The sequence below is a fragment of the Pelobates fuscus genome, chromosome 12 (genome assembly GCF_036172605.1).
Source record: "Pelobates fuscus isolate aPelFus1 chromosome 12, aPelFus1.pri, whole genome shotgun sequence".
Classification (NCBI taxonomy): Eukaryota; Metazoa; Chordata; class Amphibia; order Anura; family Pelobatidae; genus Pelobates; species Pelobates fuscus.
In genome coordinates this window covers 105,531,442-105,552,808 of record NC_086328.1, presented here as the reverse complement: position 1 = coordinate 105,552,808, position 21,367 = coordinate 105,531,442, and the positions used below count along the sequence as shown (strand labels likewise).

The 21,367-nt window shown below is 44.6% G+C and overlaps 1 protein-coding gene across 2 annotated transcripts in view; it reads left to right on the top strand.

The window, feature by feature from the left end:
* The window catches only part of SBF2 (SET binding factor 2), a 273,605-nt gene that overhangs the window by 56,843 nt on the left and 195,395 nt on the right, over positions 1–21,367 (top strand). For both annotated transcript variants that reach the window (XM_063437862.1, XM_063437861.1), the window contains exon 2: positions 16,962–17,047. In XM_063437862.1, coding sequence (XP_063293932.1) covers positions 16,962–17,047 — 86 coding nt within the window. The remainder of the gene's footprint in view (positions 1–16,961; positions 17,048–21,367) is intronic.

The window sequence follows — 21,367 nt, the reverse complement described above, 5'->3', positions numbered from 1 at the left end:
TTTTTTTTTGCTGTTCACACTTAATTTGTGAAAATTCAGAGTTTAGTGAATCACCTTGGGAGTATTGCGTAGTTTACACTTTTACTGAAACCAGGATTATATTGTACCATCCTGGTGAAGGATACTGGCAACTTATGGCACTGTATGCTTTCTTCCTTCCAAAAATGGACATACTGTTTGATTTAAAAATAATATATTCATTTTTATTTATTTTATGTTTATTTATATTTTTAATTATTTTTCCCTTTAATACATGCCTGACGTGGCAGAGATTGGCATGGGACTGGTGTGTTTAGCCTTTCCTGCCAAATCAGGGCTTCTCTCTTCCCTTGGCATAAGTGCCTTGGACTTGTTCATGAGTGGAAAAAACAAACACACATTGGCAGATTGAGGTTAATTTTTATTGCAGACAGTGTAGCGCTGTGTAATTTGTTGTCCGAAGCCAAAAACAACATATCTTTCTGGTGTTTATTTAAAGGGACACTACATGCTAATCTATAATGGATCTTTACATAACCTGTTCTATAAGACGCTCCCTGTCTTCAATGACTTCATGCAATAAGGCTTCTGTGATTTGCCAAAATCTTTCCGATATCACATATGGGCAGAACTCTGATTATCCTGATTCTACAAGATCAAGCTATTTCTTCATTGTCTGTAAAGCAGCTATGTGTGTGAATTAGGTTTTATTCATGAACAAACAAAAAGCTACAAGCTTCAATTACTCATTCATTCATAGATTTTCATAAAACTATTTAATGACCTGTTAACCACGTGTTATTTAATCCCCTGCAGAGTCATGGCTGATTACATGTGCAACTATTTTCAGCAAAGGAGAAATATAGATGTGAATGAGCTATTTTAAAGGAGCTCTAAAGGCACTCAGACCACTTCATCTCAATGTATGGCCATGTCGTTGTAACACCGCAAAGTAAAAAAAGCTATGTTTCCATTGCAGGGTTAACACACTAGAGCGCTTCCCTGGGACAACCAAGTCAAACTTTGTTTCTAATCTTTTGCTGCTCTAAGAGAAACATTTGATTGGAGCAGTGCAGCAGTTGAAGTAACCTTCCAATGGTTTCTGTTTGGAAGATTTGGATTGGCTGAAATCATCAAGATTGTTGTTCTCAGCCAGGGAGGCAGGGTGGCAGTGGAGAGAGTAGCACGGTGATGTAGAAAATAAATTGACCTTTTTAATGCATTCGGAGGGGAGCTGGACAGACAAACCGTTACAGGACACTATAGTGTTAGGAATGCATGCTTGTGGTTTTAATCATCTTATTTATGCATTAAAAGTGGTGGGAGGGACATAAGTTTTCTGGAGAGCTCTAATTTTCATAAAATGCATAAAGAAAGGTAGGCACTACTTCCTGTTTAGCAAATAGACAAAACGTGACAATGGGTGGAGCGCAAAGCAAGGTTCTGTTTTGGTTGCCAATCAGATTTACCCATAATCAATCAGTAAAATCAATCCCACAGAAGGCAAACTGCAATTATCATGGCTGAGGAAAACCAAATTGGCTGCTCTCAGGTATTGGGGATTACAATGGAGAAAGGATAGTAAATATAGATAAAGGCAAATGACAACGAGGGAGTGTAATCGTTAAGATGCAGGGAGCATAAGGAAAGGGAAATCAAAAGGAAATAAACATGACTGGGCCACACTAAAGAATTGATTATTTGAACACTCGAAGTATTATCACAACCTGTGCTCCTTGTATATGTTATGAGCTGCAACTGTTTGTTTTTGTATTCAAAATACTTGTACTACAATTTATCACTTTATTCAGAAGTTCCAGCCAATCCGTGTAAAGAATGGAACCGCTGCTGTAACATACGCTGAGCCCCATGGGCTACAATTTAAAGGCTTCTGGTTGGCAGATTCACCTCCATGTCTTGGCAGAGCTCATTGTTGCTGTTTGCAGTGTCTGCAGGCATATTTACTTTTAATATATTATATTTGAATTTTCATGTCACATTTTACCTCCAGCCTAGAGAGACAATTTAAAAATAAACAGAAAAAACAATTTACATTGCATGTTAATCTCTAATTGTTTATGGAAGCTACCTTCAGCACACCGCTAGAAAATGTAAAGAGAAATGGGAGAAAACAAGTAATCAGATTAATTACAAAAATAAGAAATAAAGTATGTTACAAGTTGACATTTAAGTTTCAGTTTGATTGAAATTCAGAAATGTATCTGTTATTACAAGTAACAAAAAGAAATGAAACACTAGCTTACGAAACCTGTCCTAAAGCTGGTCCGTTAGTTGCTTATTATCATTAAAACAATATTTGCAGAAGATAATGTGAGTGTAGCAAGTTAATGTATTGGTTTTCTCTGAATTTGTGCTTTCTAACTAATAAAGCATTTGGAAAGCCAAAGATGTCCTTTCTGTTTGTGAAGCCTATCGGTTTCCAAGCACCAAGTTAAAGTTTATCAAGAGGCTCGTTAATTAGCCGAGTGGCTCTCATGCCAAGATAGCTGCAAGGGGGGTTGGGGGGGAGATAGTGTCAGACGCCTGATTGCTAACATTTATGGATTCCTTGTGTTAGCATTGAGCTGCATGTGACATTCTCAAAGCACTATCTGGCTGATTCCTTGTTCTAGATAATCATGTTCAGTCTACAGGGACCTGTTAGTCTGGAGCGATGATGGCCCATCGCTGAGGATCAGGACTGCTTAGAGTTTGGACTATGACTGTGTTGTCCAAACTGTTCATGGGGCTGGTGTAAGATTTCATTCTCTAGCTCGATTTAACCAAGTACAAGTACACAGTCCAAAGAAAGAGGTTGGAGAGGGATTGGTTTACGTTTGGTAAAGGCAGTTTAGGCAAAGGTGTGCGCCCTTGCCTTTTGTATCACTTTACCCCACTCCCTCTAGCATGTAAGCTCATTGAGTAGGACCCTCAACCCCTCTGTTTCTGTGCATCAAACTTGTCTGGTTACAATTACATGTTTGTTAGTCCACCCATTGTAAAGCGCTACAGAATTTGTTGGCGCTATATAAATATTATTATTCTAATAATAATATTGGTAATAATGTAGATTTTTGACTTCACCTCTAAAATGACTGTCTACAACTTCCATAATACTGTAAAGCTGATGACTAGTATCCTTCATCATTTGTTTGTATTATGTTTGGGGATGCTGTGGCACCTCTCCTCAGTAAGAAAAGCTGCCTCCACTACTTTGGACAGAGCGCCGGAAGCTCCTAAGCAAGCTCTCCTGAGCTAACCTTGCAGTCAGTTGATTGATCTCAGCCAATGGGCTAAGCCATGCACTGCCCCGGCTTAGCTCAGACAGAGCTTCCAGTTCCTAAGTAGTGGAGGTAGGGAGCGCATAAAGAAGTCAAAACCATTCTAAAACAGTTTGATTGTTTGTGGTTTGATTACTTACATTGTCAGAGGGCGGGCGCTGAGGCACTCCTGGCACTATAACCACTACAGCACGCTGCAGTGGTAATGGTACTTGTTAGTGTTTCTTTAATCTCCCCCTATGTCTATCAATATATATTTTGTTTTGTGAGACCATGGGCTTCTGTGTGCCATATATGCGAGCAGAGGGTGTTTTGTATATACTATTAGCCTGGCGGAGAATGAGCGTTAGAACTGAACAACTAGTTTTGAATTATGGTTACGGAGTATATTTGGTATATGACAAAGCCCTGCGATGTTGGGCTAACTTTCCTTTTATCCGCTCCAGACCAGAATTAGGAAAATTCCATCTTATCTTGGCTGTCCAGAAAGGCTTAACGGAACAAAAAAAAAATTAGGTTAACTTTGCTGCCTTTTTTTTTCTTTTTTTAAATTGTTTTTACATTTTTTTTTCTTCATTTGCGTGATCATGCTACATTCTATGTTTTCTCTTTCTCTTTGTATAAATTCCTACGCTGCATCTGAAGCCGCATTTCTTTCAATTAGGGTTTTACAGTTGTCTTTGCTAAGGATTCCTTACTGTTTCTCATTTCTGTGTTCTTTCTTTTTAGCATTAGCGGGGATGGTAATGAGTGAGGAATGCTGCCATCTATAATACTGTCTTCTTTTAAAGAATAAAACCTGTTTTGAATAAAATCTCTGCTGAAAAATTCCAAACATTTTTTTTTTTTTGGAGGGGGGGGAGAAGGCTGCATTTTCTTGATAAACATGTTTTGTTTATTCTTTGCACATTTTGTTAAAGAGAAGATTGCTAAGTACAGTCAGGGGACAGATCTATTTGTTAGTGAGTTACTGGAACGCGGCTTGCGGATATGTGTGGAATGCGCCTATTACTTCTCAAAAATGCAACTGCGCTTGTCTGCCCCTTCCATGTGCTTCTAATAATACGCAGCTTACACCTGATGAACCTCTGTGCCGACGAGTGAAATGATCACTTAACTAGTTTCACTTTTTTCTAGAGAAATCTGAGGATGGATATATGGTTATTCTCCTTGATGAAGGAGCGTCGAAAGAAATGTACATAACTTTTTTTTTACACAACATCCCATGCATTTTTACATTGAAAAATGAAACCCATAATACAGTTTTTACTATAATTTCAAGGCACAAACAAGTAAAGGTGTTGGAGAGTAACTGTGACTGTGCCTAGTTTGCAAGAGGGACACTGTGAAGACCAGCGTTGCCCATTAATTTCTATTGTCAAACTACTCAAATAGTTTGGTACAGAATGGGTGTCTGTGGTCCATCACCATAACCACTACACCATTCTGGAGTGGTAATGTTGCTTAGATTGCCACTTTAAGATTTCTGAAACACAAGATTCTGAGTCATTGTCATAAATGAAAGCTATACAATAACTATTGTAATTTTCCGTAGACTGGCCAGGAATGCTTTAATGACTAATGAAGGTGATGCCTTGCTAGCTGCGTGACTCGAGACACTCTTCTAATGGTGGACCCCATGTTCCTGGCTGCTAACCTCAGATTTTCCAGTGCCCAAAGGCTTGCATTTTGCCAGGAACCTTTCTCTCTATTGGCCAGATGGATAAAGGCTCACACTGATGTCAGATCCTGACTATTCCAGCTCTCCTGTTCATGGCATCATTTTACACAGCTGTAAAAGACCTATGGTTTTTAATTAAACACGTGCCGGTCATTATTAATAAATAGAGAGAATAATGAAAATGTTCTGAGTTTCTTTAGAACACATACAGTGGCACGCATTAAAGTCTGTCCTACTTGGGCTGCACGTGGAATTTAAAGCTTTAAATTCTATTTGTTTTTTGTTTTGTTTTTTTAACCAGAGAGGGTCAGTTTTTGACCTAATGTGCTGTCAGTTTTACAGTAACAAGTTTAACCCTTCCAGTGTCATATTAAACGGCAGTTTGCTGCCTGGCTGTTGGATCCCAGTTGTAGTGAAGAGGTTAATTACGTTCTTGCTTATTATCCCACTGGACACTTTAGTGATTTGCGTTCCTATAAGTATGTGCATCCTGTCAACTCAAGCCATTCTCTAAACTCTACTAATCCCGTTGGGCCTCCTAAATCAAATGCATGTTTACCCTGGAATGAGACTCTGTGTCCCAGCCGCTACCAGCGCAGACCCACAGATCTGTGATCATCCCCTACTCAAGCTAGTCGTTTTCAGGCTACTGTGCTTAAAGCCGACTAGTCCTTTCACATTTATTATTGTGATTGTCATTTATATAGCGCAAACATATTCCGCAGCGCTTTACAATTTATACAATGGGCATGTTTGATAACAAGTATGTAACATACGGAATCTTACCAAGACGAGTTGAAGAAACCCTGCTCAAATAAGCTTACGGTCTATGAAATATGTATGTGATGTATATTTTTTTCATCTGATGAGTTTGCAGTCAGTTGATTAATATGGTTTTATTAACGTACCAATCAAACGGCGTGTAATCTGCATAGAGTGTTTACGTCCTCTTAATAGCAGGGTCTCTGGAAGGAAAATTCCTAAATGTTAGGAACATTACAGCATGCCCTTATTGTTTAGCGTCTGTTCTCTGATGTCTGTTATGATTTGTGATGTTTTGTTCTGTGTTCAACGATAACATATTATACACAAACAGTTGCTGTTGCAATCTTTGTTTAGTTACAAACTTTGCCTTGTGTTCCTGTGGGCACTGGTTGTGTGTTCCTGTGTGGTCGTTCTGGGCACTGCAGCAGCCCTGACTGGCTCTGTCATTTCATTACCCTTCACGGCTCTTTGGGGAGAATGATCTACTTGCCCTTTGTACAGGCAACCAGCAGGCAGTCAACCCTCAAAGAGAGGCACTTTACAGGCCGTGTTCCACTATGTTTAGGAACCCTTTCACCGCCAAGTTCTTTTCAAAGCCCAGATACAATGTTTTATGATGATGACGCAAGTAATGTTCAGTCATTATCAAGTGTGAATAGCCAGTTCATTAAATCATGTCAAACACACACAACCCCCATGTGCAGTTGCATGTGGACACTGTAATAAATCACATTCATTGTACAGGATACTGCAAAATATAGCTTAGATGCCATTTGATCCATTTGCTAAAAAGCGAGTTTGGCACAGATGACTTATGCTTTCTGGAATTTGTTTTCTTAATTTTTGGATAATGGAGGGGAAATTTAGAACTGGAATTCTATGTATGAGAATTAACAATCACAGCGAGTTTGGGGTGAGGCGAGATACAAGTTGCAAACTTTGGTCAAAATAATCGGGTTGAAATAATCTATCAAACATTTCCATGATGTTTTATTCATTAAATCAGCAATTTTGGCCCAGGTTTTCCAAATCACTACAACTTACCACTTTTATTAAACCCAGTGTCCTGCATTCCAGCACTAATTGTTCTATCTGCAAAATTCAGAAAACAAAGTCTAGAGGTCACCAAACCACAGAGTGAATTCGCATTCCATCCGGTAAACAAAGACAAATTTTGGTATTTTATAAAATCATTTTTGGGCAGGCATCTATTGTAATGTGATTAGATGGGAGGACACACATCAAGTTAATGCTGGTGAATAAATCGATCTATTGAGAGGCACACCACATGCACAGACCATGTGAGTCTAATGTGGATGTTGAAGTTTTCAGTTGGTCTGCTCACTGTCCTGGTAATGGAATTTTTTTATGTTCTCTTGAGAACAATAAGCTATACAAGCTGAAATAAATAGGACCTCTCGGCATTAATAATTACAGTATCTCAAATGCAGGTTATTGTTACAAAATCCACAGCCTGTTATTTTACTGTAATAATAGATGTCTCATAGGCTGTCTGACGTCATGATTAATAGAAATCATGAACTTTATCACTGGTCAAATGTTATCTTGTGGTGAAATATGCTTACTCCTGCATCTGCTCCTACTCACAGCATGGAGTGCAGGCGTTTTAGAGTACGACTTGAGCACTAGCACTAGTACTTGAATGGGTCAGCATTGACTGGTACCAGCTAGCATGTCACGAGATATTAAACTGGTCCCAGCTAACACAGTACGAGTCTCTGACCGATCCTAGCTAGCACGTCGAGGGACTCTGACCGATCCTAGCTAGCACGTCGAGGGACTCTGACCGATCCTAGCTAGCACGTCGAGGGACTCTGACCGACCTTAGCTAGCACGTCGAGGGACTCTGACCGATCCTAGCTAGCACGTCGAGGGACTCTGACCAGTCCTAGCTAGCAGGTCGAGGGACTCTGACTGATCCTAGCTAGCACGTCGAGGGACTCTGACCGACCTTAGCTAGCACGTCGAGGGACTCTGACCGACCTTAGCTAGCACGTCGAGGGACTCTGACCGATCCCAGCTAACCCGTCGAGGGACTCTGACCGATCCCAGCTAACCCGTCGAGGGAGTCAGACCGATCCCAGCTAACCCGTCGAGGGAGTCAGACCGATCCCAGCTAACCCGTCGAGGGAGTCAGACCGATCCCAGCTAACCCGTCGAGGGAGTCAGACCGATCCCAGCTAGCACGTTGAGGGACTCACACTGATCTCAGCTAGCACGTTGAGGGACTGAAAAATAGGTCTAAAATTCTAAAAGTGCAGCAATCACCACGGAAGCTAGTAGAACCAGCAGGCACATTACATTACAGACTTTTTAGAACAGAAAACTTTAATAAATATCCCTCTTAGTTTCAGATGGGAGATTTCTTGTTGACAGATTAATCAAGATTCAGTATTTTGACCAATAATTGGACAATGGACAAAAAAAGACAATGCTTCATTTGGGATTATTTACTGAACGGAAAACAATCAAGACTTTTAACAAAACTTTTCCATAATGGAAAATTTCTCCACTTCCTCTATCAGTGTTTTTCAATGCCCAGTTTTGGAGACAACCGTAAAAGGGTTAAAGGCAATCATGTAAAACATGGCATTGCGTCAGAAACGTCAGAGCTGGCTTATTCACCTCAATCAGCTGAAACCTTCCCTCCAAGTCTAGAATTAGGTGTATCTTATTGCGATAGTGGTTTATAAAATGAAGGAGCGGCAGGCATTGAACAACCTGCAGCCGATCCTGGTGAATGCTGAAACCCTAGTTAATAACGGGCTTTCGTTCATATTGTAATGTACGTTGGTGCCAGCTCTGATCTCCTTCGAGCGTAGAGATATCATATTAATAATTGCATCTAGGTGGTTTTGACACAGACACATATTCACTTTCATTTCACTTTTCCTCAGCACTGACCCTAGACCAGGGGTCCTCAAACTGTGGCCCTCCAGATGTTGCTGAACTACAACTCCCATGATTCTTTGGCTATCTATGTAATTCAAAGAGTCATGGAAGTTGCAGTTCAGCAACATATGGAGGGCCACAGCTTGAGGACCCCTGCCCTAGACTTATTACTGAAAGAGGTGTTGGTCGTGGCCCGCCTGTGCCATTTCTGAACAGATTAAAAATTAGCCTATAGCGAGTGGCTGGAGGTCATTGTATGGTCAAAGTGCACTTTATAAACTAAAGGTCTGCTCAAATTACAACTAGTAATTAAACACTGCCTACCGCGAAGTATTTATGAACACGCTCATGACCTTGATTCCTGATTCGGCTGCTGTGTAACGTCTCAATATCTTTGTAACAGTCGGGTCTTTGCAGAGTGAGACTGTGTGTGTAAATATGTTTAATCTATATTATGCCTTAATGTGAAACGAAACAGATAAATCTGTCATTGGGTGCTAGGCATCAGGTAAAATCTGATAATTCAGCTATAGGTGTCTGAGTCTGCACACTAGTCATTTAGTAGTTTTACAGATTTCTCAGTGCCTTGTCAATGGGTAATTGATAAATATTTTTTTTTGGAGGGCAGTAGAAATCAACCAATGCCCCTGCAGACAGCTGTGCCATGCTTCTCTGCCTGACATGTTATGTGGGAAGTACTTGGCATCATGTCACAATATGCATTTTCAGAGTATGGATCGCACCTGCTTCACGTAGGCACTATTCGGCGGCTCTTATAAATAAACTTAAAAACAACAACTCATTACAGACAAAACAAAAACTAATTGGATTGTGATTACAGACCAAACAACTTTCTCACGGGCGCACACCCGTAGTGAAATCACCTTAATTAACTGTGACGAGGTGTTCACAGTCTTTAAGAGGAGAGTGAGCTTACTGGCATCACCTGTTATTCCATAATAAAACGCGTACCTTCTGTACCAGCCATATCTACCTGGCACAGTGCCTGTAGCTATCACAGAGGGAAACAAGGAGTGCAGTTACAATTATCTTCACTTATTGTATTTGTTTTTGGTCTGTCTCTCTCTATATGCCAGCTATAATGTGCCCATTTACTGCAGATGTGCCTGTCTGTTTCTTTTACATAACACAGCAGTCTAATATGACATCTTTGTATGTCTGCCGTGCAACACATGCCAGTTTATAATGTCCAACCTTTGTACCCACAGTGCAACACATGCCAGTTTATAATGTCCAGTCTTTGTACCCACAGTGCAACACACGCAAGCGTATAATGTCTTATCTCGGATGCCCGTAATATGCCATATAAGCGTATGCTCTGTGCCAGCTCTATAACTTATGCCAGAGTAGGGGGAAAGTTCACTGTGCCATTGTGGAATGTGACATCCTTGTGTCACAACCTATACCAGTCTGGTAATGAATTTTGTGCCTGTGATATTCCAGTTGCCAGTCTAGTTGTGAATGTTATGTTTGCAAATTAACTACCGGTTAACTCTCCCAGTGCCCATAATGTAACACACATTTACCAGTCACGAAGTGCTGATAATATCTGGCTAGATAGGTAAGAAATAGCTTCTAAACTTTGCTGTTGCCATCTAGTGGTGAAAGTGCACAGGTGTACTTTCCGCTGGCTCAGCATTTCACATGGCTTGGCACAGTGACTGCAAATCGCACACAGTTCTAGATATCTTATTGTGGGAGTTTTTCATTGCGTAGGATGGGTGATAGTAATTGCTGTGTTTTTGTGAAGCTGCTTGCAGCACCCCATGGTCATTGTGTGATCTATCACAGCTTCTCACATAATCAAACATGTGAAGATCAAGCTGCACCTGAATAGAACACAATGATTGAGGAGATCTATTACTATTATTTGACGTATTTGGTATCAGGGCAGGTCGTTTACAATGAATATAAATGATTTATTTTAATTAATGTTTCATTCACAGTATGAATAACTTCCCTTTGCAGCATCTTTTACAAATTATCGATAAGCCTCACTTTACACATCACTGTCTAGAAAATGTTCTCAGTAAGGAAGAAAAATGTAATATGTTGTCAGAGTAAGCAGACTACACAAGATAAAACATGGAAAAACACAAACCTGAAAATGCACGCAATGGAATTTTATATCCCACCAGAACTGGGCTTCCCTTACATCCCGCTAGAACTGGGCTTCCCTTACATTCCACCAGAACTGGGCTTCCCTTACATCCCACCAGAACTGGGCTTCCCTTACATCCCGCTAGAACTGGGCTTCCCTTACATTCCACCAGAACTGGGCTTCCCTTACATCCCACCAGAACTGGGCTTCCCTTAAATCCCACCAGAACTGGGCTTCCCTTACATCCCACCAGAACTGGGCTTCCCTTACATCCCACCAGAAGTGGGCTTCCCTTACATCCCACCAGAAGTGGGCTTCCCTTAAATCCCACTAGAACTGGGCTTCCCTTACATCCCACTAGAACTGGGCTTCCCTTACATCCCACTAGAACTGGGCTTCCCTTACATCCCACTAGAACTGGGCTTCCCTTACATCCCACTAGAACTGGGCTTCCCTTACATCCCACTAGAACTGGGCTTCCCTTACATCCCACCAGAACTGGGCTTCCCTTACATCCCACCAGAACTGGGCTTCCCTTACATCCCACCAGAACTGGGCTTCCCTTACATCCCACCAGAACTGGGCTTCCCTTACATCCCACCAGAACTGGGCTTCCCTTACATCCCACCAGAACTGGGCTTCCCTTACATCCCACCAGAAGTGGGCTTCCCTTACATCCCACCAGAAGTGGGCTTCCCTTACATCCCACCAGAAGTGGGCTTCCCTTACATCCCACCAGAAGTGGGCTTCCCTTACATCCCACCAGAACTGGGCTTCCCTTACATCCCACCAGAAGTGGGCTTCCCTTACATCCCACCAGAACTGGGCTTCCCTTACATCCCACCAGAAGTGGGCTTCCCTTACATCCCACCAGAAGTGGGCTTCCCTTACATCCCACCAGAAGTGGGCTTCCCTTACATCCCACCAGAAGTGGGCTTCCCTTACATCCCACCAGAAGTGGGCTTCCCTTACATCCCACCAGAAGTGGGCTTCCCTTACATCCCACCAGAAGTGGGCTTCCCTTACATCCCACCAGAAGTGGGCTTCCCTTACATCCCACCAGAAGTGGGCTTCCCTTACATCCCACCAGAAGTGGGCTTCCCTTACATCCCACCAGAAGTGGGCTTCCCTTACATCCCACCAGAAGTGGGCTTCCCTTACATCCCACCAGAAGTGGGCTTCCCTTACATCCCACCAGAAGTGGGCTTCCCTTACATCCCACCAGAAGTGGGCTTCCCTTACATCCCACCAGAAGTGGGCTTCCCTTACATCCCACCAGAAGTGGGCTTCCCTTACATCCCACCAGAACTGGGCTTCCCTTACATCCCACCAGAACTGGGCTTCCCTTACATCCCACCAGAACTGGGCTTCCCTTACATCTCACTAGAACTGGGCTTCCCTTACATCCCACCAGAACTGGGCTTCCCTTACATCTCATTAGAACTGGGCTTCCCTTACATCTCACTAGAACTGGGCTTCCCTTACATCCCACTAGAACTGGGCTTCCCTTACATCCCACCAGAACTGGGCTTCCCTTACATCCCACCAGAACTGGGCTTCCCTTACATCCCACCAGAACTGGGCTTCCCTTACATCCCACCAGAACTGGGCTTCCCTTACATCCCACCAGAACTGGGCTTCCCTTACATCCCACCAGAACTGGGCTTCCCTTACATCCCACCAGAAGTGGGCTTCCCTTACATCCCACCAGAACCGGGCTTCCCTTACATCCCACCAGAACTGGGCTTCCCTTACATCCCACCAGAACCGGGCTTCCCTTACATCCCACCAGAACTGGGCTTCCCTTACATTCCACCAGAACTGGGCTTCCCTTACATTCCACCAGAACTGGGCTTCCCTTACATCCCACCAGAACTGGGCTTCCCTTAAATCCCACTAGAACTGGGCTTCCCTTACATCCCACTAGAACTGGGCTTCCCTTACATCCCACTAGAACTGGGCTTCCCTTACATCCCACTAGAACTGGGCTTCCCTTACATCCCACTAGAACTGGGCTTCCCTTACATCCCACTAGAACTGGGCTTCCCTTACATCCCACTAGAACTGGGCTTCCCTTACATCCCACTAGAACTGGGCTTCCCTTACATCCCACTAGAACTGGGCTTCCCTTACATCCCACCAGAACTGGGCTTCCCTTACATCCCACCAGAACTGGGCTTCCCTTACATCCCACCAGAACTGGGCTTCCCTTACATCCCACCAGAAGTGGGCTTCCCTTACATCCCCCCAGAACTGGGCTTCCCTTACATCCCACCAGAAGTGGGCTTCCCTTACATCCCACCAGAAGTGGGCTTCCCTTACATCCCACCAGAAGTGGGCTTCCCTTACATCCCACCAGAAGTGGGCTTCCCTTACATCCCACCAGAAGTGGGCTTCCCTTACATCCCACCAGAACTGGGCTTCCCTTACATCCCACCAGAACTGGGCTTCCCTTACATCCCACCAGAACTGGGCTTCCCTTACATCCCACCAGAAGTGGGCTTCCCTTACATCCCACCAGAAGTGGGCTTCCCTTACATCCCACCAGAAGTGGGCTTCCCTTACATCCCACCAGAAGTGGGCTTCCCTTACATCCCACCAGAAGTGGGCTTCCCTTACATCCCACCAGAAGTGGGCTTCCCTTACATCCCACCAGAACTGGGCTTCCCTTACATCCCACCAGAACTGGCCTTCCCTTACATCCCACCAGAACCGGGCTTCCCTTACATCCCACCAGAACCGGGCTTCCCTTACATCCCACCAGAACCGGGCTTCCCTTACATCCCACCAGAACCGGGCTTCCCTTACATCCCACCAGAACCGGGCTTCCCTTACATCCCACCAGAACCGGGCTTCCCTTACATCCCACCAGAACCGGGCTTCCCTTACATCCCACCAGAACCGGGCTTCCCTTACATCCCACCAGAACTGGGCTTCCCTTACATCCCACCAGAACTGGGCTTCCCTTACATCTAACCAGAACTGGGCTCGCCTTATATCGCACCAGGTCTGGGCTCGCCTTACATTGCACCAGGTCTGGGCCCGCCTTATACCCCTCCAGAACTTGGATCACGTTATACCCCACCTGGTCTGGGCTTGCCTTATAATCTGCCAGAACTGGGCATGCCTTATACCCCACCAGATCTTGGCTCGCCTTATACCCCACCAGATCTTGGCTCGCCTTATACCCCACCAGATCTTGGCTCGCCTTATACCCCACCAGATCTTGGCTCGCCTTATACCCCACCAGATCTTGGCTCGCCTTATACCCCACCAGAGCTGGGCTCGCCTTATACCCCACCAGAGCTGGGCTCGCCTTATACCCCACCAGAGCTGGGCTCGCCTTATACCCCACCAGAGCTGGGCTCGCCTTATACCCCACCAGAGCTGGCCTCGCCTTATACCCCACCAGAGCTGGCCTCGCCTTATACCCCACCAGAGCTGGCCTCGCCTTATACCCCACCAGAGCTGGCCTCGCCTTATACCCCAGCTTCCAATTCTTTCTGTATGGATGTATTCATTAGACAGAATGCAAGGGCCCAATGACCAGACATTCACGTTCTCCCACGTCCCCTTTACACACAACGGTTTCATTACCTGTGGTTCTTTCATCCTGTGCCCAGTAACCACCAGTACTGATATTAGATTTGGCAGGGACATTTTTTTTTTTTTTTATGTCAGTAGTGGCTAACCTTGGCACCCATGAAGCTGTTTGTATTGGCTTAGGGGAGTAATGCCTTACCTTGGCACCCTTAAAGCATCATGGGAATCATTGGTACTTGAGTATCATGGGACTTATAGTTCAGGAAGATTTGGGGTGTCGTGGTTAGCCATCAGGGGCCTAACTTCCAGATGCTGTCCTGTTTACGTGTAATGGATTTATAGTGATGTTCCAGGCTCAAAATAGCAACCAATGGCAGAGTTTTCTGGCCAGACGCTCTCCGCGGCCTCCCTGGGACAAGGATGAGGACTCTGTGTTACCGGTGCAGATTTGCTGTGCTATTTTTTATTTATGTTTTCTTGAGTCATGCTTTAGGGATGCGTCTTTAACATGTGCTCTCAATTATCTGAAAATAAACCAAATGTCCCATTTCATTAATCTGTGTATCATGTCCTGTTTTTTAATTTATGTTAAACTCTGCAGAATCTTTTTCTGCTGCATGTTTAATATCTTTGCTGAGCAGCACTGAGTGCTCACTAGTGGATGTCAGAAAGGAAAGCAGGTAAAAGATGATGAATTATTTGAAACCAAATGTTTGTAGGTGTTAAACCACGAAGAAAGCTTCAGCGTATGGTGCGGCTAACCACTTTAATCAAACCCCAAAAATCACATCCTCTGTCTGCTTCGTTTGAAGGATTTTCTAACACATCATTTAACTAGTTCCTGTGTGACATTTCACCTATTAAAGAGACTCGTTATATGCACTTTGTAGTAGGGATTGACCGATATTGATTTTAAAGAGCCGATACCGATAATCAGTGAACTTTCAGGCCGATAGCTTAACTTACCGATATTCTGTACATTACCGTTATGAAAAAATAAACAATTTCTACACAAATCTACTGTTAACTGAACATGTTTAATTTTTTTTTTCAAATCTTTTTTTAAGTGGTAAATGCACAAAATATACATGCCATTCAGATTTTTTTTTCGTTTTTAGTGTACCTCTCCTCTCCCCTCCCCTCCCTTCCCTGTCCCTTAGTGTTCTTTCCCCTCCCTCCCCTGTCCCTTAGTGTTCCTCTCTCCTCCCCTCCTTGTCCCTTAGTGTACCTCTCTCCTCCCATCCCTGTCCCTTAGTGTACCTCTCCCCTCCCATCCCTGTCCCTTAGTGTTCCTCTCTCCTCCCATCCCTGTCTCTTAGTGTTCCTCTCTCCTCCCATCCCTGTCCCTTAGTGTTCCTCTCTCCTCCCATCCCTGTCTCTTAGTGTACCTCTCCCCTCCCATACCTGTCCCTTAGTGTACCTCTCCCCTCCCATCCCTGTCCCTTAGTGTACCTCTCCCCTCCCATCCCTGTCCCTTAGTGTACCTCTCCCCTCCCATCCCTGTCCCTTAGTGTACCTCTCTCCTCCCATCCCTGTTCCTTAGTGTTCCTCTCCCCTCCCCATCCCTTAATGGTCCTCTCCCCTCCATGTCCCTTAGTGTTCCTCTCCCCCCCCCCTCCCCTGTCCCTTAGTGTTCCTCTCCCCTCCCTCCCCTGTCCCTTAGTGTTCCTCTCCCCTCCCTCCCCTGTCCCTTAGTGTTCCTCTCTCCTCCCATCCCTGTCCTTTAGTGTTCCTCTCTCCTCCCATCCCTGTCTCTTAGTGTTCCTCTCTCCTCCCATCCCTGTCCCTTAGTGTACCTCTCCCCTCCCATCCTTGTCCCTTAGTGTACCTCTCCCCTCCCATCCTTGTCCCTTAGTGTTCCTCTCCCCTCCCATCCCTGTCCCTTAGTGTTCCTCTCTCCTCCCATCCCTGTCTCTTAGTGTTCCTCTCTCCTCCCATCCCTGTCCCTTAGTGTACCTCTCCCCTCCCATCCCTGTCCCTTAGTGTTCCTCTCCCCTCCCATCCCTGTCCCTTAGTGTTCCTCTCCCCTCCCATCCCTGTCCCTTAGTGTTCCTCTCTCCTCCCCATCCCTGTCTCTTAGTGTTCCTCTCTCCTCCCATCCCTGTCCCTTAGTGTACCTCTCCCCTCCCATCCCTGTCCCTTAGTGTTCCTCTCCCCTCCCATCCCTGTCCCTTAGTGTTCCTCTCTCCTCCCATCCCTGTCCCTTAGTGTTCCTCTCTCCTCCCATCCCTGTCCCTTAGTGTTCCTCTCTCCTCCCATCCCTGTCCCTTAGTGTTCCTCTCCCCTCCCATCCCTGTCCCTTAGTGTTCCTCTTTCCTCCCATCCCTTCGTGTTCCTCTTTCCTCCCATCCCTGTCCCTTAGTGTTCCTCTCTCCTCTCAGCTTCAGAAATCAGAGTAGCAGCAAAGTTTTCTGGGGATTTACAGGCCCTAAATGCAGGACCTTCAGTTGCAAAAAAAATTCACTTCCAGGCTGTAATGCCCCTTTAATTCCTAGCCGTATGCTTTACATTAATTTTTGCATTTAATCTGTTGAGAAATCTATAAGTAAATGTTGATATTGAGATGTTTGTTGATTGTTATGGTGTGAAAAAAAAATGTGTGTGTATTTGTTTTATATATAACATTTCAATACATGATAAAATAAATTGTCAATTTCAATTACATTTCTTTCCTCAGGTTCCAGCGAAGGTTTTGGCAAAATAATTCAGCGTTTCCCACTGACCGATTGGAGCGATACCCCTTTCCCGCAGGGAATAGAATTGGTAAGTAAATGTAACATCTACAGAGTGTTTCTGTTACTATGTTGTCGTGTCATGTCCGGCTCTCTGGAGGGTGAATCGTACAATTTCTGTACTATTGGCTTTGAGCTTTGTAATTGTTTGATCCACATATTACACTGAGCAAAATATTCCTTTTCACATCCCTTTTCTCAATAGGACACGTAGTTAGTTCATCATAAAAACTGGATTAATTTTCACAAGGTATATTCCTTTTATAATTGTATACATTATGCATACAGTGTATCTTATATAAGGCATTCATCTACATTTGTAAAAAAAAGATATGATATAATCATGTTTAAGAGATACTATGATGTGCTCATACTTATTTCTAATATAACAATCTTAATCCAAAATTAAAGTTTGTGCCTTTTTAAAGGGAACTTCTACTCCAGAAAATAGCAATAATTTTGTGGGAATATAGATTCCTTTTGACATTCGCTCTTGTTGTGCTGTTCACAATTCTGCTCTGTAACAGTGAAGTTAGATAAAGGTTACTTGCCTCTTTTCAAAGGCAGAGACTGCTCCGCTACAGCCTCCAAGCCCGCCTCCATTGTCCCAGCTGATGTCACCTGCAATCGTGTCCAATCCAAAACTCAATTCTAATAGAGAAGCATTGGGGACGAGAACAAATGCGTGGCAAAACGCTGCACTCCTCCAATCAAATGCTGATTGAAGAACAGGGTTTTACTCGGTTGAGGTGGTGATGAAGTGGTCTTGTTGACTTTAGTGATTCCTTAAAGGCACACTAAAGTCACTAATTTAACTTAATGAAGTGGTGCATCTGCTCCTGCAGTCCCACTGCTTAATTCTCTGCCATTTAGGAGTTAAATCACTTTGTAAGTTAAATCACTTACACAGCCTTCCTAAACACTTCCTGTAAAGTAAGATCTAATGTCTACACTTTTTTATTGCAACTTCTGTTTAATTTAGAATTTCTTATCTCATGCTCTATTAATAGTTTGCTAGGAGTCTCCTCCAATGTAATTAGATTTCATTTTTACAGAGCTGGAGATAAAAACTTTTAATGTGGGGGGCGGAGCTAGCACGCCGAAGCGAACGGTCGCACACACGGGGAGCTCCGAGCGGTAAACGGAGAAAAAGTGCAGAAACACCCCAAATATCCCCCCCGCGGGACCCCAATAACCGGGCACAACCTCCTGGACAGTATGGGGAAAAAGGGGAACAAAAAAACCCCGAACAAGCCCGCCACGGGACTCACGATAGGGCAGATGTGGAGGCAGGCACAGGGAGCAACAGAATCAAGCATGGCGGCCCTGCATGGCGGATACTCGGATTTCTCAGAGGAACTGTCGGAGGAGGAGGAAGAGGGATGCACACAACCTGCTACCACTCAACCCTCTCATCCACCACCACAAAAGGCAAAACAACGTGGCAAACAAATAGACTCGGAACCGGTCACCACAGCGGTCTTGAAGGCACTGCTGCTGGACCTGAAAAGCAGTATCCACGAGGATATTACAACACTCCGTGCAGACCTGAAAGGCCTGACAGGCCGCATCTCCAACCTAGAGGGCTCCATACACTCTCAGGCCCAGGAAGTCACTGCACTGCAACATACTGTACAAGAATTAAAAAGGCAGAACCAGCAATATGAACACCGCCTCGCGGCGCTTGAGGATGCCAGGCGTGGCTCCAACATCAAGATCAGGGGAATCCAGGAGGACATCCCAGAAGCCGACCTACCTAAACTTCTGGGGCGCCTGATCCCAGCTATTCTGCCTCCCAGACAGGCCACAACGATCACCCCAGTAGAGGTGTTCCGTATCCCTAAACCAGCAAGCGCACCAATCAAGGCCACAAAGGACGTCATCATGACGCTCCGCAACAGAAAGGATAAGGCGACGATCCTGTCCACCCTCCGTGGCAGGACCCCCTTCAGTTTCGAGAATATGGAACTTTCGTTTTACACGGACCTGTCCAGCGGCACCCTGGCCTGGCGTAAGTCGCTCAAGCCACTCACCACAACGCTACGGGCCCACAAGATAGACTACCACTGGCGGTCCCCTAGGACACTGGCGGTCCACCGAGGTGCAACTGTGCACACCATCCAAGATATGCACGACGCCCCGGCCTTCTTGCAGACCCTTAATCTACCTCAGGACTCCCTGCCCCCGGTGGGGCCGGCCGGCAACAACAGCAGCTCCCCAAATCGCACCCACATCTGGGACCCAGACCTGACCGTCCCTTTCACCCCCCAAATTTCCACGCCAGACGCATACGCAACGATCACGACCTAGAAACAAGAAGGTACCCACCCGCCTGAATCTTAACCCCGTAGCATGATACCGGTAAGGACGAGACGCACGAACATGGACGCCACCACCTGTACACCAACAACCACCCCCTATAAAGACCTACTTCAGGGGCTCCCCTTCACCACTCCTTCCACAGAACTCCAGCATTGTCACAGCAGAAGGCCGCACACTCCCGAACATGGCACCTTATGGCTGCCCCCCAACAGACCTACAACCCACTGGCTATATACACAAGAGCACCCGTAACAACCGGCGGCGAGCGGCAACCGATGGGATCCAGCGATGGGAACTTGTCACAGTCACATACTCTTCCGAGATAATGGACTTATGCCCTAGCCACCAGAAACCCTCCAGAAGGGGCATTGGATGAAGCCAAACCAGGAGCAAGACCCTTCCAACTGCACTAGGAGAAGACTACAATGCTACCCATGACTCATGTTACACTAAATGTTCTTTTTTTTTTTTTTTTTTTTCCCCCTTTCTTGTTCTTTCTATTTTTCATAACTGATGGTATAGCTACTAAATAGCCAGTTAGCTAGCACACCCTTACTCAGCACCTGCGAGGGTCCAAGCCCATATGAATAGCACGGCAGGTTAACCCCTCGTGTATCACTCCCTACCCAACAGAGCGCACTCTCAGGCATACTGCCTACACACGTGGCTTCCCCCTCATACATGACCCGCAGTTTGGCCCATCTAGCCATAGACCTAAGACAATACTAGTCGGCATTGGGCAAAGACCCCTATCAATGCCAGCACATAAAGATTACTCTAGCTTAACGCCTAGCTAGCTTTCGCATAGCTTTTACGCAGCATTATACTCACATGGCCAGAGACACGGCGAGACTAATCCCTATACCAAGCCAGGTTCGGCCATGAAATCTTTTATTGTTACCCACTTAACTTACTCTTAAAGATTTTTGGTTTAGTACTAGCAAGTTTACACACTAAGCGCTCAATTATAGCATCTTACCTAACTCTATTCATACACACAGAGGATATGCACTCAAACTACTGGACAACATCACCCAGTATAATATTACCTAAGCATGTTTCATACCAGGTTAACACTTAACTTCATTTGAATATAAAATTTGTGCTAGCTATCTCTTGTACCTCTCTGTTAAACTGTCTATATTACGTTGGAGGACTGCCTTTGGGGTACCTCTCAACCGATTGTTAAAGCCTATGCACTACAAAAATAAAGAATTTAAAAAAAAACAAAAAAACTTTTAATGTAAGTAACATCAGATTTAAAATGAAACCATTTTGTTTTCATGCATGCTGTGTCCTTCATGGTCAAGTGAGGTGTGGCTAGGGTTGCATAAACAAACAAAAGTGATTTAACTCCTTAATGGCAGAGGATTGAGCAGTGAAACTTCAGGGGCATGATCTATATACTTAAGCTGCTTCATTAAGCTAAAGTTTTTTTTGTTGACTATAGTGTCCCTTTAATATTGATAATATTGTCCAAAAGAGGCAAAAATATTAATTTTATTATCAAAGTTAAGTGTTTGCCACCATAACCGCTACACTCTGCTGCAGTGGCTATAGTTCCAAGAGTGCCATGACGTCATCCGATAGTTACACATCAGGCTATTCTCAAACAGTTGAGGCTTGTGTGGACTCCTGTGCACCTCCAGTCTGGACTCTATTTCTGACATTTCAAAGCAGACGTTTTCCTTCCGCAATTGATATTTCATTTTTGTCCCTATTTGGAAGAAGTTCCTTGCCCAAGAGTGCCAGCTGATGCTTTTATCCAATGATCTCTGTCCAAATACAGGAGGAACTGACATCACTAGTTCTGAAGTAGGGAATTAAATATGTATGGTTTGAGGTGACCAGATGGAGACACTCAGGGACATGGACAAATCTAAAACTGTTTGAAATTGGTTTGATTACTTACTGTGGGATGGCGCCCGTGCACTCCTGGTACCATAACCAGTGAGGCTGCCTGGTTGTGGTATAAATAATAACAAAGTATTTAACCAGGAAAAGTACATTCAGATTACTCTGGTTTCCA